The sequence below is a fragment of the Centruroides vittatus genome, unplaced genomic scaffold (genome assembly GCF_030686945.1).
Source record: "Centruroides vittatus isolate TY-2023 unplaced genomic scaffold, ASM3068694v2 contig_651, whole genome shotgun sequence".
Classification (NCBI taxonomy): Eukaryota; Metazoa; Arthropoda; class Arachnida; order Scorpiones; family Buthidae; genus Centruroides; species Centruroides vittatus.
The window spans coordinates 3,119,028-3,137,198 of record NW_027122405.1 but is presented as its reverse complement, the minus strand read 5'-3'; the positions used below and the strand labels follow the sequence as shown (position 1 = coordinate 3,137,198).

General features: G+C 33.1%; 1 protein-coding gene across 1 annotated transcript; it reads left to right on the top strand.

Moving 5' to 3' along the window:
• The first annotated feature begins 12,738 nt into the window (after positions 1–12,738).
• On the top strand, positions 12,739–16,324 carry LOC136979869 (uncharacterized). Its single transcript, XM_067275889.1, has 4 exons — positions 12,739–13,088; positions 14,926–15,081; positions 15,245–15,498; positions 15,790–16,324. Exons 2-4 carry the CDS (start codon positions 14,932–14,934, stop codon positions 15,965–15,967), a joined length of 582 nt encoding a protein of 193 aa, XP_067131990.1. The 5' UTR covers positions 12,739–13,088; positions 14,926–14,931; the 3' UTR covers positions 15,968–16,324.
• The last annotated feature ends 1,847 nt before the right edge of the window (positions 16,325–18,171 follow it).

The window sequence follows — 18,171 nt, the reverse complement described above, 5'->3', positions numbered from 1 at the left end:
ATTTTTGCTTAATTGTTTCCGGCCTTCGGACACTAAAAAGACATATTGCCTGTTCGTCATAGGTTTGGCAATATTCATAATCGGATTATGAAGAACGTGGTCCAACATATTTGGGTTAGATTACTCGTTAAAATTATAGAAATTTCGATTCAGACAAGAACTCTGTTTTCGAGAAAGACAGGAGCCGATATTATATCGCTTTGGTTATTGTGGATTGTTGATTGTATATGGGGAGATCATTCTAGTACCGAAGCTTAAAAGGTCAATCGTTCCAGGATCGAGCGAAATTTATTTTAAAGGGCAAGAACAAATACATCTGACATCTCGCCCATCTGAATATCCACGAGGTAACTGTAGCTTCTTCAATTAGATCCAACAATTGTCATAAAAATGTTGAACTTATAATGTTTATTCTGGTCCTCAATAGGAGTGTGTAACTGACGAGGAAAGAGACAAAACATAACCGGAACAAATAAGTTTCCGAAGTTCTGATTCTAACTTGAACACCTCAAAGCATCAGTTTGCCTCTTTGGGAAGCCCGACTGACCCATAATTCCTATAATAAATTTTAAAACCTTGACCGAATTCAAATCCGAATTCTGCACGTCGTTAGGTTAGCATCTCATCACGTGAATATAACAAACTAAAATGACAACATTCACTGCCATTGTGGCAAAAGTTATTACATTTTCTCTAACAGTCATTGGCACAGAAAACTAATTATACAGAAAGTTTATCTCAATTTAAACTGCAGACACTTGTCTTCAAACAAATTATGAATATAAATTACTTCGTGGCCAGGCTAAACATCCTTATCTAAAATGTGCTAGACTAGCGTTGTTCAAAATAATTTAATTTATCGTCATTAAAATAACAGACGAGCATTTTATTAAAACTCTTTCCGCCTTGTGGGCCCTAAGAAGGCCTCTTTTTAGCAAGTCCATTAAGAATTTGGCCAGGCCGACAATAAGGCAGCCGGGTGATGAGGGATAGGGCCTGACATATCCGAACGGACCATTCCCCGAAAAATTCCCGGAGATTTTTCAACCCGTTTGAATTCGCTACCCGGGTTTCCCAGTGGTAGACTACCACTATCCGGTTGTTGCAGACGAGCATTATCTTCAATTATTTAAGAAAGAGCACATTGTGTGTATTTGATTACAATTATTTTTTACCGATATTCCTCGAAACACGGCCGAATGGCGGAGCGATTACGATAGCTACCCACCGCTCTAGGGGATCGGAATAGAATCTGGATGGGTCAAGAAACTTCAGGAATCTTTGGAGATGGTCCGTTCATTGTATTGGGTCCCGCTTCCCCATTGTGGAGCAGGCCCGAATATACAATAAGTTTTGCTAAAAAGGCCCTTTTAGTGTTCACAGGGCAGACGGAATAAATAAATAAATAAATAAATACTCCTCTTCGAATGATTTATAAATTGATAGAAACTTCTCACTCAAAGAAACAGTAACCAGAATAAAACGAATCTGCTTCATATTTTTGCTATATATTATTACAAATGCTGGTTTAAAACGCAGATTCAATACAAATGATTCATAGTTGCCAACCATCAGCATTTTGTATGCTCTGTCAGTGGACAGGCGGCTTTTTCCTTTTGTCAGGGTTTTTAAAGAATTTGATGTTATCACATAAACACTTTATTTAACGAGTCTAATAATTAATATACATGCCGAAGACATTTTATGTATTTTATTACAAACAACTGAAGAGAGCCAAAAAGACATTTTCAGATTTGGAAAAGAACCAAGGTTCATGATATGTTGGAATATACGTATGAGAATTTTAACTCAAATATAATAATTTAAATGGCAGATATGATAAATTGCATCTTCAAGTCTGGCAATGTTAGTGCCATCGCGTTGGCGGTTAAATCATAACTGATTTAACCGCCATCAGCGGAAGGAAACGAGTTTAGTTTACTTTTACAGTTAGACCAAATTATTGAGCAGCGCTACAGTTGCTCTTCCCAAAAGGAAGAAACGTCTAATTCATCGCTTAAGAATATACAGGACACATGATATGCTCTCAAAAAAAAAAAAAAAAAAAAAAAAAAAAATCAGACGATTCTGTGAGATTTGTGGGATTTTACAAAGATTTGTGATCTTGTAAAATAGTTAGGCTGATCAGGATTTTGCCACACAGCATTGCAAGACCTCACCTGTATTCAGTGTCGTAACTAGCCATTCCTGTGCCCTGTGCAAGAATTTGTATTTAGGTTCCTTAATTAATTAGGTTTGGGAAAATAATAAAACAAATACACGCATTTTGGGTCCTCCTTCCGAGTGGACCCTGTGCAGGCACACTTGTTGCACCTGCCTAGTTACAGAACTGCCTGTATTGCTGTGTAGCAAATAGAAAAGATATTCAATATGATAAGAAAAAGTAAGACAGAGATAGGAAATAAATCACAACCAGAAAAATCATTGTCCTTAATTAATAAATGCAAAGTCGATAAACTGACTGATAGCAACTGTCATAAGTAAACTGTAACAAAATAAATTATTAACAAAACAAAACATTGCACAAAGACATATAACAGAAGGCACTCAACATACAATATCAAGACTCATGGCACGTCAAGATGAAACATACTATAAATCTAGGTGTACATTTATGATGTGTTCCGTAAAATACTTGACCTTTTTTAAATTGCGATGATAAGAGCTTAAGCTATTGCCATACTTTTGGCAGTGTTTATGGCAATAGTTTCACATATCATACGCAGAAATAAAATTAAATTTTGTTTATTAAAGGTATTTAATATAAGCATTGTACAGTATCAATAAAGAATTTTCTCGCATTTTGTTCAAAAAGCAAAATTTTTTTATCACGTCCCAGCTATTCCCCATTCTAAGGGTTGGCAAGTATGATGATTCTCGTGGGATCATTTTTAATATATAAAATACATTGATAAAGAGAAAATCCGCGTTTTTTGCTTTGCAAATCTATAAAAGAGCAAACTGTGCCAATAACATTGATGCTCTGAATATTCTTGTCAATATTTTGTTTTAATGTTTTCGTTACTTTTTATATAATTTTTTTTTTTTTTTTTTGACTTGCGAACATTGTTTGAGACGGGATCTTCCACAAATAAATTAAAGTATCATATACTTGATAGGCTAAATGTCTAATAGACATTTTCCTTTCCTCGCTTGTCGATTAAACGATGCGTTTTTCAGGGTCAACGACTACTAATTTCAAAGAAATTATCCTTCTAGACAGACTGGGCGGAGCGTGCCATTTATATCTTACGGGTAATCACGAAACAATGCCTTTACACGTTTTAAAGAAGAACAAAAAAAAAAAAAAAAAAAAAAAAACACGTAAAAGATGAAATCGGCGATTCCATAAACTAGTATCAATAAAACTATGACACTATCAGTATTTTGAAAAAGAAGACAGAAGTCCATTATTTTGAAAAATTTAACATAACACCTGACGGTTTTCCATTAATTTGGAAATACAGTAAAAACAAAGAAGATTATTAAAACAAAAGGTTTAGTCAACTGAATATTTGTTTTCTCGAAAATAATTAGAATGAATCAGATTCACGAAAGCGTTATTCATAGTAGTACCTAGTCGAGCAAGGGAATTTGATGAACAAAGAAGCCATAAACGATGCGAAATAATCATATAAACACAGATATGAACCGCTTAACGATGTTCCGAGAAATAAATCGTTAAGCGAACATCACAGTATACTTAGATAAATATTTTTTTGATCACATAAGTTCACACTGCACAGTGCGGTGTGAACTCATTTTTTTTTTTTTTTAAGGAGAGGAGTCGATACTCTACTCATGTAGGCTATTCGTAACACAATAAGGTGCAGTATTTATGTATCTAAATATAGAAAAGGTACAGGCGAATCTTTCAGTTCCATTATAATGTTATGGAACATCCGTCGTTAAGCGGCGCATACCTATATGATTGATGTCCAAGCGTATTTATAAATAACTTTGTTATTGATACAGTCGAGCCTCTATAATTCAATACTAATGACAAACTGTATTGGATTTTCTAGGTTGTCGGATGAACACTGAAAGAACTTAATTTGATTTATTAAAAAGGCAGAAATAACAGATGGTTTTTGTCTTTTTTCTCTTTTTCATCCTCTTTTTTACACTTTTGTCTCATCGCCTTCATTTATTACTTCGGGACAATATTGTTGTAATAAATTATTTTCCTATTCTGATAAGCGATCTTCTGTTGCAACCCGGATTGATGGGAATAACCTGAGGTCTTCGACAACAGAGTAAACAAGCTCATTAGCCTACTGCAAGTGGACAGTCCCTGTAGCCTTTTATAGGACTGTTTTCGACAGGGCCTAGGTTTTTGACGGATTAGAGAGCAGATGCGCATTTTTACATGCATTACAGTTCTGTTCCGTGAAATAGTGTCGGAATTCGGAATACAGGGTTGTCGGATTATTGAGTTAAACAATTACATAGTAATCGTTATTAATTAAAGAGTAGGCATTCGGAGCTCTTGTAAAAAGAACTATTAGGCAAATCTCAATCAAATATGATTTAGCCTACGTACTGACCCAGTATGTGGTTTCGATTTTTGGAAAAATAACTTTAATTAAAATTCAGCTGATAGGGCGAAATTTGGTGCTGCTGTCCCCTTGATGCTCATATTAAGTACGTTTTCTAACGAATTTTGAGCATAAAACGTTCTTTGATCGCGACTTTTGATTATGGGGCTACCTAAAGAACCTTGTTTATCAAGGCAATATTCTTAGTTTAGCTGTCTAAAAAGAGAATTTCATGTATGCGACAACTGCAGATCAGTTGCATTTCCATATTCTGCATCTGTATTCAATTACAGCACTTTGTTTCGTAACTCCCGAAATTAGCTAGAAAATGCACTGTACTTAACACGAGTATTAAAAGTAAAGCAGAACCAAATTTCGCTCTAGCGGCTGAATTTTAAAGTAAATTTTTTTTCCGAAAATCGAAATAGCATACTCGAGTCAGTAGGCCTATATCATATAGAGTCGAGTCCACATAAGTCGACACCCCAATGGGAAGTGAAAATGTGTCGAGTTATCCGATATGACGACTAAAGCGAAGTTGAAAAAAACCACAATATTACAATTAGGAAAATACAGTAGTGCAATGTACCTTTGACCATCCATCATTGGCACTAAAGTTGGTTTCTCCTCCAAGTACCCCAGCAATTTCATCGCCTTTTGTTTTCAGTATCGGTGCCGAAACAGGAAGATTCGATGAACGAATTTGCTTTAGCCAACGTACGAGAGCATCTTCGACATCTTTGTACAGCGACTTTCTCCGGCGTTTTCGAGACAGCCGCGACGAAAATCAAGAAAAAGCTTATTAATTTCCTCTTTTTTCTTCAGGATTCTCACCAATGTTGTTTTTGGAAGGTTTTATTTTTGTTTTTCAAATTCGGCTTGCGAAGTTTTCTTACATTCAAATTCAGAAACAAGTTTGTATTTTTCCTTCAGCGTAAACGTGTTAGCTTTCGGACATTCATTTCTAACAGAAATGTGAAACACGTGCTATAAATAACGCTTGACGCAAAATCGGACTCTGCTGTGACGTTGATGAAGATTGTATATTTTCTTTCTGTTTATCTGTTATTATTTTATATATAAAAATACATAAAATGTTTATATATATTAATAAAAATGCTTTTATTAATAAATAAGTCGACTCCCCTTCTGAAAAAATGAGTTCACACCGCCCTTCCCTCCTGAAAAAAATGAGTTCACACCTCACTCCCCTCCTGAAAAAAATAAGTTCACACTGCACAGTGCGGTGTGAACTCATTTTTTTAAGGAGAGGAGTCGACTTATCAGAAGTCTAAACGAGTGTGGGACAGCAAAAGTATGTTGATTTATCCAGTGGTGATGAGTTAAACGGTGTCGAGTAAACCGGCGTTTTTTTTTAACATTAATGCCTATGTAAGTCGGCCGGGACCACAGAAAACTGACTACCTAACCGACGGTGTCGAGTTATACCTATGACGACTTATGCGGACTCGACTGTATATATATATATATATAAACTTTGGTAGAGAATTTTTCAATAGTTATTTTTACAGAGAACTCTGAACACTTACTCTATAATTGAGATCATCCCGTATATTGGTTCTATGGATGTTAAAAGTGTTTTAAAAACTTGTATCGGAGTAAAAATGATATTGGATTAAAGAGGTTCGACAATAAAAATCTTGTGCCTGAAATCAAATTTGTTGTTGCGAGTTTGGCATGGACTACGAATTCGAGAATAATCACAATTGAGATGACGGAGCAGTATAAATGTCCGTTGCTCCGAGCGATCCAGAATGGATTTTTAATAAGTTTTCGTTAAGCGGTGTGATCCTAACGTGACAGCTCTTTCCTGTAAACAGATTTTAGTGATAAAAATATCAAAAACATTTTTTTGATCACATATTATTATTCTCTGAACAATAAATAATAAAATAAAATATTCGAACGTCAGAAGTATATAAATTAAATTTTATATTATACACATGAGTAATAAAAAGCTGACAAGAGCTCTTGCTGGACTTTCCTGGCACTCCAACGAGGTTAGTCTTTATATTATTAATTATTACGAAAAGGCAAAATGATTGACTTTGAGGATAGACCTTTTAAAAAATTGTAAATGCCAATACTGATCCAACTCGAGATATTCCCCACTATTTCCTCCCCCTCGACCCTTAACCACCAGAATTTAATAGCACCAATGCCCTATATATAGAAATAATAATACCAACTTTTAAAATTTTTGGTTTATTCAGTCTTGACATATAATGAGAATAGATACAGACATATAAGCATAATTTTATAAAGGCTTTTTTTCGCATTTTTTGGGCTCATGCGCGAAAAAGAAAAAAAAGGGAAAAAACGTCAAAATTTGATCAATCACCATATTTTCCCTGTTATATTCTATAACAGCCGGGAAAGTAATATAATAAAATATATGTAATTATACTTTTAACTAAAAAATAATTTTATAAAAGTATTTTTTGACTCAAACACAAAAATTTTGCTTAAATAATGAAATTTTAGAAAAAATTTTGAATAACTTTTGTCCTGCGAAAATTAAAATGACATTTTTCTTTGTCCTGAATGAATGACTTGATGGCCGGGTGGCCGAGCGGTTAAGGTGGCAGCTCTACCGTTCTGGAGACCCGGGATCGAATCCGGATGGCTCGAAAGATCCCCAGAAATTTTTCGAGGGATGGTCCGTCCGGATACGTCGGGCCCCGTCTCTCACCACCCGGCCGTCCCATTGTGGGCCTGGCCGAACCCGTAATGGACTTTCTAAAAGAGGCTCTCTTAGTGCCCACAGGGCAGAAAGAATTTAAAGAAAGTCATAAATGAATTCGAATAAACCCAAAACTGAGCCGCCAAACCCATAATGGCCACGAGATGTTCTTAGCACACTTAGGGCGAAAACAAAATGACGTACCGACGAGAGTACGACATATCTGGATCATATTATTCAATCGACCAGGAAGGAACCCGAGTCCCTCAAACCAATTAATTTTAAAGTTTATCAGGAAATCATTTACGTTCATAACTCTAATCAGTTTAAATTATTCAAAATTCACTTTTTGCGTTGATAAAATTGAGTCATTTTGACTAAATGTAAGAATAAACATCCAGAACAATAAATAAACTTAAAATGCTTATCCTAAAAGGTCAAATCCCTTCGAGTATTCTTCGGAATGTAGACGCTTACTAGATAAATGATGAAGCCTTTTCAGGACGATGAATTGTTAATACCGAATAATATTAGAAGTGGTAGTTTTACTTCAACTCATGCTGTGCCGTCTTTAGGGCAGGGCCTACGGGGCTCTGGCCCAGGGCCCCCAGGCCGTAGGGGCTCCCTAATCCGAAAGTAATAGTTACAAATAAAAAATAGGTCAATTGAAATAGGTTAATTAAAGTTTGATTAAAATTAAAAACTCAATGTTAATATATTAACTTAATTTTTAAAATACAGTAGAGCATCTATTATCCGACCCCGATTAACCGACTCATCGGTTAACCGACCGCGTTCTAGTCGGCAAATTCAAATGTCCGCTAGTGATGTGGCGCTACAATATTTGGTTATGTCTTGGCTACTTTAATATTATTTTTGTTAAATTTTTGCATGTTTTAGCTGGCAGCACTGGCTCGACCATGAAAGGGAGGCTAGTATTTAAACCAGGCCTAATACACTATACTAATAATGTATTTTTTCATACTTTTCGGTTATCCGACTTTTCAGTTATCCGACCAACCTCAGTCCCCAATTAAGTCGGATAATCGATGCTCTACTGTAATAATTTTTGTTATTCTTAGAGTAAAAAAACTTAAAAAATTTTTGATATTTTTTATTCACCACACCTCGGCCGAAAACGGTACTTTCTTTCTGCTGCGCGTAAAGAAAATTCCACTTCCTGGCCGAGGGAGGTGAAAAATCGTATATACTCCACGGGAGGAAACAAATAATGCGTCCCTAGGTCTGTAATATACTGTTGTTTCTGTTTCCTTAAGGGGGCCCCATCTTGGTTCTGGCCCAGGGCCCCTTACGCTCTAAAGACGGCACTGAACTCATGTTCTTATTAAAGTCTGGTGAACGGAGAAACCGATCGTCGGTGATTTTACGTTGTCCGAGCGTACCGAGAATATAAGATTGTGAATGGCAGTGTAAATATCAGCAAACATTTTTTCAATCTCCTGTAAATGTCTGCGCTTTGATTGGCGAAACAACTCGCCTTTTTCAATCGTAATGAATGCTTTTATATATTTGCAAAAATTCAAATAGAATTTTGATCGAAAAAGTCACATTTTTCTAAATTGAATTGTCACAAGTAATTCAACTTTAATGACTGACATCGTAAAATAACAACATATATAGACTTTTCTTCCTTGTAGAATTACGTTATATTTTCTCTACGACAATTTTTGTCATCGAATTGGAATATCGAAATCACATTGATCGCATTGATTCCGAAGAGGAAATTGCTTCGATGCCACGAGTATTTAGAACAGTATTCGAAAATCTGAAGCATTAATGCCGAAAAAAGAAACAAACGGTCCCGTCCCTGAACAAACCCTTTTAAAAGTTCTCGGCAATGCTCTGAGTAAAATAGAGTCGAGAGAACATTCTCACAGGAGAAAAAGACAATGGATGATCACCAAGCGAAAACGATCCCGTCCCACGTAATTAACCCGTCCGGTTCTCGTCGTCACACGTATTTAAACGACGTGTTCGATCGTCATTTAAGTTATGTTAAAATCTAACCTGGCAATTCGTTCATACGATTAAAAAATACGCCACACATCGTAAGCGATTTATTCGGAAATTAATTGGATAGGCAAATTGCTTTTGTTTCTTTACGCAGAAATAAAGTCGGAAAACATTTAACCGAATTCGTTATTAATTATTCCGGTTTTTTTAAAGCCAGAAGATAAGAAAGACGATTTTTAAAAATACAAATCAAACTGGATTCGTCTCTGTAAGTGATACTAGAGCAATTTTCAATGGTAAAAAAGAGTCGACGACAAAAACGAACCTTTCCTAATGGCAATTATTCCCGTTTTCTTTCCCGAGAAAATAAAAATAATTAGAAAAAAAAGACATTTCCAATAAAAATAATTAATTCGATTTTTTTCCTTGGGATAAGTTAAATAACTTAACCCAGTTTAACGTATCCTACTGACTAAGTTCTCACTCTTCTTTCGTATTTTCTTGATATCGAAGTTAATTTTTAATCCCAAATGCAAACAGTAAAATTTAAATAATTAAAATCAAAGTGCCAATAAATAAATTCGAAAATTAATTTACAAATTACGTCTGTAAAAAAAACAGTAAAAGCAGAAAATTATCCTCTGCAGGTCTGACCATCAATCGTTAAATATAAGTTCTCATTAAATTACATTGGCGAAAAATTTAGTGAATCGAAATTATTAGTTAAAATGTAACCAGTTTAATTTGAAATTTAATTAAATTCAGTTAAATAAAGAATGTAAAATAACTTTCTTTCCTGTAAGTTCTTGACAAGTTAAGTGATGTTCGGTACGTAGCCTATCATTTCTTTCCAAGCGCTACTCAAACACACTATATGTGAGTCTGGAACCATAAGTTGATCTTTGTTTATTCTTTTGCGAGTGGCGCTAATTAAGGAGGAATCAAATTGTTTTGATGGTGGGGATCCGCAGTAGCGTTAACGGGATGCATCCAGAACTTCCCACCAATCACATACGGCGGTCTGGATGCAGTTAAAGACCAACCTTCTATGATTTCAGACTTTTAGGACACCCTAAATCAAGAAGATATTCCACTTTTAAAGATTTTAGTGTCGGGTAAAGATTTAAATTTAGATTATTATTTAGTAAAACAAATAAAAAAAATCTATTTTTGTATTGATAAGTTCTAGAATTGGTGCAGAATGACAATAATTCACAATTTTAGATGTTTAAAAAAGAGGAAAAAATAGATAAATCTAGATTAATTTCTGGATTTTTCGACCGGTTTTGTTTTATTTTATTTAAATTTTTTTTTTCTCGACGTCTTTTATGACAAGGAAATTCCTGCACCCATACAACAACCAGATAATCGCTATCGAAAAGATAAATTTTGTAATTTTTCTTTCGCTTAGCTTAATTATAAATTATTACTAAATTAATAATACGAAAATAGAATCAATTTACTACTGTTTTATTTTTAGATTTAAATAAATATTATTTAGTTTAGAGGCAGATGAACCTAGTAAATATACTTCAAAATAAATTTGGAAATATTTTAAAGTGAATTCGTGTAAAAATAATGTCGAAAGAATTTTAAATTAATTCTGATTTTAGGAGGAAAAATAAAAATAGGTCTGGTAGATGGAAAAAGATAAAGTACAATGCGGAAAAAATGATAGAATCAATTTTGACACTGACATCTCGCTTTGTTTGATAATGAGAGATACTGTTGATGCTCTCGCACTTAGACAGAAATTTAAAAAAATACATAACAAGTACAATACTAAGTTCTTATCATTTTAAATTAAATTAAGCAAGGATAAAGGTGTAAATTATTAGTTAATTTAAAACTAAAAAACTTTTCAGAAGGAAGGAGATTTGTGTGGAATAAGTTATCTTAGAAATAAAACGATTTAAGAGGAGTGAACGAATTTCTAAAGATCTTATATAATTTCTAAACTGTGACGATGATTTTTCAATTTAAAAATAGGCCTATTACAAATGTAAACCGTGCACATTTCAACGGACAACGAAGAGTGCATTAACACTATTATTGAAATTATTAAAAATTAGGCCTATTATAGAAAAAATTCTAGATTTTTCTTTTAATCAACAACAAATTTCTATAATTTAATAAATGTTTTTCTTTAGCAGGTAGCATAGAAAAACTACTGCCAGAAGCTCTTATCGGTATAAGAAAAAAATTGACAGAAGGTATTCAAGCAAGAAACAGTTCAAAGGGTAGATGAAATATGACTAAAAATTATAAATCTCTCTTTAGACAATTAATTAATCTTTCTCTTTCAAATTTCAAAGTGTGCAGGATAATATATTATCAACAATTCTATTTAATTCATCGTGTTTACGAGGAATTAAACCCGAACGACTAGCGCTTCCTCGACTTTCGTTATTTTTATTCAAGAAATTCGTGCACAGCATCGACAATTCTCAATTATCGACGTCTATTTTTTATTCTGACCCGAGAGCTTTTTTTTTAAAATATTATTTATTAAAGCTGCCAATGGGAACATCCTGATACAGCGACAGTGCAGTGGGTGATGGAGAATACTAATTAAAATATTACTAAATATTTGATTCCTTTCCTCTATTCGTGGTAGAAAAGGCAAAGATTGTGTACCATTTTCTAAAAATATCATCTGTAATAAAAGTTCTTGATGTTCTTCAATAGATAACATCGATATAAAACAAAGTTAAAAAATTATTAATACGAAAAAATGTTAATTTTTATTAGTAAGACTACAAGGAAGATCTTCCTAATCTTCTTCCAGGAGCGAAGGTTTATAAGTCAAGTTTCTTAACTTCTAGAACCGTTCTTTAAAAAGAGCTATCTTGAAGTTTTCTTCGTTATCAACCTCAAAATTCCTGATTACAAACGGAAAAAATGAGTTTCTAATTGTAAAATGCGATTAAACTAAGCAAATAAATGAGGATATTAACCCGCTTAGTTTCAAAATATTGATAAATCAGAGATATGCGACAAGTTTTTCAACGTTTAATAATTTTAATTAACGGTTAAATATGAAAAAATAGGTTAATTTATTATAACTAAGTGGCTTGATAATTATAACTAGTGGTTGATAGGTTGGAAAAGTAGAAGTTTTAGCGAAAATTCGATACTAAAAGATGCATCCAACGTATCACGTTTAGTAATTTATTCGAGAAAAATCTATTTAAAATGCAAACGTATTTATTAAAATCTTGTTTTACGACAGAGAAATGTTTGTAAACATTATAAATCGGACAACGTTTTTCCCTTTCGGAATCGTGACGCGTTTTAAGTCACTCGACCGCTGTTACGTCACCCGTATTTAAATTTCGTCATGTCGAACGTAAACTATTTAGGCCATTATCGTTATTACACGAGCACGACATGGCTTCTTTCTCAATAGATGGGAAGGGGGTAAGAAAAAAAATTATATATATTATTTTCATGGATAGGTATCGTTAAAAGAGCATTTTGAAAGAGAGAAAGTTCCGGGAAAACAGTGCACGTCGATAGACTAGAACAGATACATCAATTAGAGTATGAAGAAAAATTCACGATCGGTGTTAGGAAACAGGAGACGCTTCCGCTCAGATGCAGATGGGACCAACGCCCTCCATACGACGTCAATGGAAGGCGGTGCGGAGACGAGTTCCGATTGGTTTGACAGGAAGGTCAAACAGAAACTTGCCAGTCTGCACCTGACCCCCTTCTCTACTAAATAGGCGAATAGAAATCATAAAATAGATGAAGGAACTCATTGGAGCATCCTCGAAATATAAGATTCAAAAAGTCGGAAACTGGAACATTCGATAAGATTAAGGGTGGGATCTTTGGGACTTAAACAGGTAAGTTTCGTGTAAGATAAAAATTTATATATATATTTTAAATATTAACTTAAGACATAAATTCCGAAATTCGTGAGATAAAAATAAGTTAGAATAAGTTTAGGTGCTTTCATATTGCGCTGTAGATGCTAAGCAGCTGTTCTTTTATTATTATTTTGAGACGAGAAACAATGATAAATCGTAGTTTAAAAAAATTATTTGCTCTTGTCTAAACCCGGAACAAACTTAATAATATTTCTCGCCTCTTCCTGGCGCGTTAAGGGAAAATGTCGTCAGTATGTTTGTCGGTACTACTTATGTAAAAATTCGTTATCGGATTTTTCCCCCAAAATTACGATTGTTCTTTTTATTACAATGATGCGTTAATAAAATGAACCATCAGAAAAAGTTGAGCAGTAGTGAAGTAGCCTTATTTCTAGACGTTTAATCTTTATTTTAAAGCCCGTTCTTTACTTTTTTCGGCTTCTTGGTCACAGAATTTGTGTCTAAAGGTAACTTAAATTGTGTGCCTCCCTATAAATCAATAGAGTTGATTTAAAAGTTCTTGACCTTCCTTCTTGGCCTTGGATAACTTCTATTTGTGGAAAGGAAATATAAGAGTTGAATTAAGCGCTTTATTTGAAATTTATTAAAAATTCTTCTTGATGAAATGACTTCTTACGACTCTTTGATGTTGTGTAATGATAAAGGATGTAATTAATTGTATTCAACCTACTAAAAATGCGTTGAAGTAGCCTAGGTTCGATCACCTCTATCGATTAACTAAGTTATTTATGCCTCTGAGTGATCAATTCCTTAGTATGTAGCACTAAAACTAATGAATATCCTGGTTGTATGATCAGTTTTGACACTGACATAAATATTATACAGTCGAGATGCCATGCCTCCAGCCATTGTTGTTGTTCTGATGTTAACTCTACATTTCTTCATGTTAAAAATCAACGTTAAATAAGTAATCGTTGATTTTATAAAAGTCAACTTTCTATTTATTTAGTTTTCCAGTCGTTTAGTTACTTTATAAATATGTAAATTAGGAATTTAACACGCTTTAAACGTTGATTTATTACGGCATTAACTGCTGTTATATTTGATGATAATTGCACGGTTTATATTGTTATAAGGTCATTTATTTTTATATATAAATCTTATTAATTAATTTTCTATTAATGAAAGTACGTTTAAATGAAAATTATGATTAAACACTTTAATTTTTTAAATTGCAAAATTAACACATCTGTTAGGTCATTTGTAAAATTTATAATGTTTTACGATGAAATGATGTAAAAATTACGAATATTTTTTTGTTAAAAGTGGAAATTTCTCGGGATTCTTCGATAAATAGAGCAATACAACAAATCTTTAGAAAAAACTCACAAAAGAATTAAGTATTTTTTGCAAACTAACGTGCAAAAACTGAATACTTTTTGCTGTTACGAGTAAGTTAGTGCTTTGTTGCAATATCTGAAAAAATCTCCCTCTAAAAACGAAAACGATTGAGGAATATAAATGCCAAAAACAAAACCAAAGCAGGCTTTTATTTAAAATATTAAAAAAAATAACAGTCGACGGCTTCTTTATGTTATCAAAATTAATACTTAAACGTAAAAAAAGGAAAAGAAAAAAGACGAAGAAACAAACGAGTCATCTTTGTGTAAGACACGGATCATCAACTGCTTCAAGCATACTGGTTAACAATGGCAAACGGATACGAATGAACTGCGAAAATATTCATTTTCTACGCGATGGAATTTAAGATAGAATAGAATAATTATATAAATAAAAACGAATATTAAATTTTATAACGTTAAAAACTATCTTTTTAAAAAATTATTTTCAGTTAAAGATGCATTTCACAAAACTGCTCTTCCTCCTGTTCTTCTTTACGCAAATTCTCTTGATGTATTCTCCAGTTGGTTTAATTATAGTCATACCTCTGAAACTGAAATTCCCTCTGAAAACTCTCATTGCCTACGGACTGTTCAAAACGGTTAAGGTAAGCTTTACGAGACGATTATATATAAGATAAACGATAGTCGTTACGATAATAAACTCATTTTAAACACGCTCGGAGCGAAACCATCAATCGGATTATAACCCGACAATAAAATTTGCAGTTATCTTGTGTCAATAATAGTAATAAAAAAAGTCTCTTTCAGAAAAAGTTGTTTCGAAACTTCTTCAGATTGGCCACACCGTTTGGACTAAGGCGAACGGATCCATTGAAGTACAGGCAGGCAGACAAAAGTATCAATCATGCGCCATCAGACGATCATCTTCAAGATCAATTATTTCAATATTTGTCGGCAGAAGATCACGAAGGATGCTTAAAACGTCTTGTGTGTGAAGTGCATGCCTCTCACAGAGGAAATGCCATGGGAGTGGCGGAATCAGTCATCATTGATTTATTCGGGTAAGTTATCATTTAATTGTCCAGACACTGTGCTTTTTTATAAAAGAACAAATCTTTTTTTTTCTGGAGTTATCAAGCGTTTCTTTCTTTCACGCCAGAACAGTTCCCCCCTCTTACTGTTCTTTGTCACGTAACGTACCTTAATCCATGAAATTAGAACAAAAGATTTTTTCTCGAATCAAACTGCCATCACCAATAATAAACTGTTAAGGTCAAGTTTAAAATTTAGAATAAAATGCAGAATTAAAAAAGAAAAGTGAATATTATAATCTTTACTGTTTATATTTTCAGAAAAATGTCTCCACAACACCAAAGTCTTCCAAGTTTCGAGTTTCATCAAGCGGCGACAATTGGACATAAAAGTAAAGACGTACGCATGTGTCATCAATACTACTCGACATGTCCTTATAACAGTCAACAGCTTTTGTCCAATTCTAATTATTTTCCTCTGGAAATATATCCGACATGATACTTCCGAAGTACACGACGAACACGACACTAATTGCCACATGTATATATAAATTCTACTACGGACTGAACTAGTGGGAAGTGCCTATTGTTTCCGATCGAATTTCGTTCAAAACTGCCTCGCATCTAAAAGTAAAAATTAATATTAAAAACTGTAATAAATCATCGTATATTGTATGTAAAAGTGTTATTACAGAGTGAAATAATTAAAAAAAAAAAAAAAAAATGATTCTAAAATAGAAACACGTTTATTTATTACCTAAGCCTGTTTTCACAACAGATTACTCATTTCCTTCCTCCATTTTACACTTAGACGGGTGCCTCATATTTTATTATTTATTATTAAGACTATTTGATAAGTAAATAGTGTCGAGGAAATAGAAGGCATCTTGACTTACTCCAAAAATTAGGGCAGTTTTGATGTCCTCCAAAACAGACGAATTGTGTCACGGTGGTTGCTTGTCTGTTTCTCTTTTTTGTACTTTTTAATACCAGATATTGTATACTGTAATTATTCTATCAGAAATATATCTATATATTCATCCAATAGGCATACAAAAAGTTGTTATAAATAAAATCCAGTTCATAGAGTAGATCCCGTTTTGCGACCTGTATACATATGGACTATATGAAACTATTTTATACAGTCCATATGTATAAAAACTGTATGAAACTATTTCATACAGTTTTTATACAAAAAAAGAACTGTACAAAATGCAGCTTCATACGATTCTGCATACAAGTAAAACGCAGTTGCTTGTTAGCAAAGTTTCTGTCAAACCAGAAACGTAACTTCAATTCGTGACATTGTATGGAAAATAAACAGGCTCGCTTTACGACGAATTTTCAAGAATAGAAAACAAGGGATATTATATAAAGTTATATTAAAGTTTCGTGAAGAATAATGATAACTAACAGTTTTATAGATAAAACATAAATTAGTATAAACACGTATGTATGCTAATATAAGAGACGAGCTGTACTAAGCGTTGTATAAAATAAGGTTTAATAGATTTATAGGTCAAGTTTCTGTGAATTATGAACTTTACAATTGATAAGATATATTTGCACTAGAAAGATTTAGGCCTAATTAATATTCTAAATATATATATATCAATTTTATTTTTATTTATATATTTAGAATAGTTTCAACAGGCGTTGTCAATTAATGAGCTTAACAAGTAAAAAAATTTTGTTTAAAAAAATGCGGGCAAAATGTTTTGTGTGTCTTCCTCATCATCGTAATGACGAATGTAGTGTTGATTTTGCCGAATTCATTGTTTATGTGTGCTTGATTTGAATATTAAGATAAGTCTGGTACTCGTCAGTCCGCTTTTTATATTTAAATCTATTCATAAAACTACACGCAACGTCTTATAATGATTTTTCTGATAAACAACACACAAATTAATTCGAACAGAATAAATTTTTGGATATTTATTTAGCTCTTTTCGAAAGAATATAAATATATGTAAACCCCGCTTTACGACCACTCATTTTACATCCCCGTATTAACGACTACGTCGTACGTTGTTTTTAAATGGCACATTTCTCTTGTTCTGTGTATTATTTATTTAAAATTATTCACTTCCAGAAACGTAATATCAATTTACGAGCTTAATGAAAATACGGGTTTCCAGTTTGATCTAGAAGTGGAACTTTAATATAAAAATCGCTACAGTAAAGTTTTTTTAATACACTCAAACCTCTGAACAACGGCCATTGACGGAAACATAAAATATGGCCGTTGTTTGGAGGTAGCCGTTATCAGAGGTTCGACTAATAGATATTATGCTTCAATAACTCATCAAGCCTCAAATACAATACCATAAAATTATTTCTAGAAAAAAATAAAATAAAATTACACTATTTAACTTTGAAAATTATAAATAGTTAAGTAATATATTTTTATGTTTAATAAGTCATGCGTTTAGAATAAGCTTAATTTAGTTTAGTTTATATCATACCGGTGGGATACTTTACTGCACGGATAGTTAAGTACTGTATTTTCGTCGTAAAATTAACTTTAAAAAATAATAAAACGTTAATGCAGGTCTAGGTGCCACCAATACTAATCTTCTAAGATATTACTTTATCACATTAGAAGACGATTAAAAAATCCCGGAAAGGTAACCGCGTTAAAGGTGAACGTCGACAGTAATGGCAATTAACGTTCTCGAAGGAAAGGCGCATAACTCTAAACCT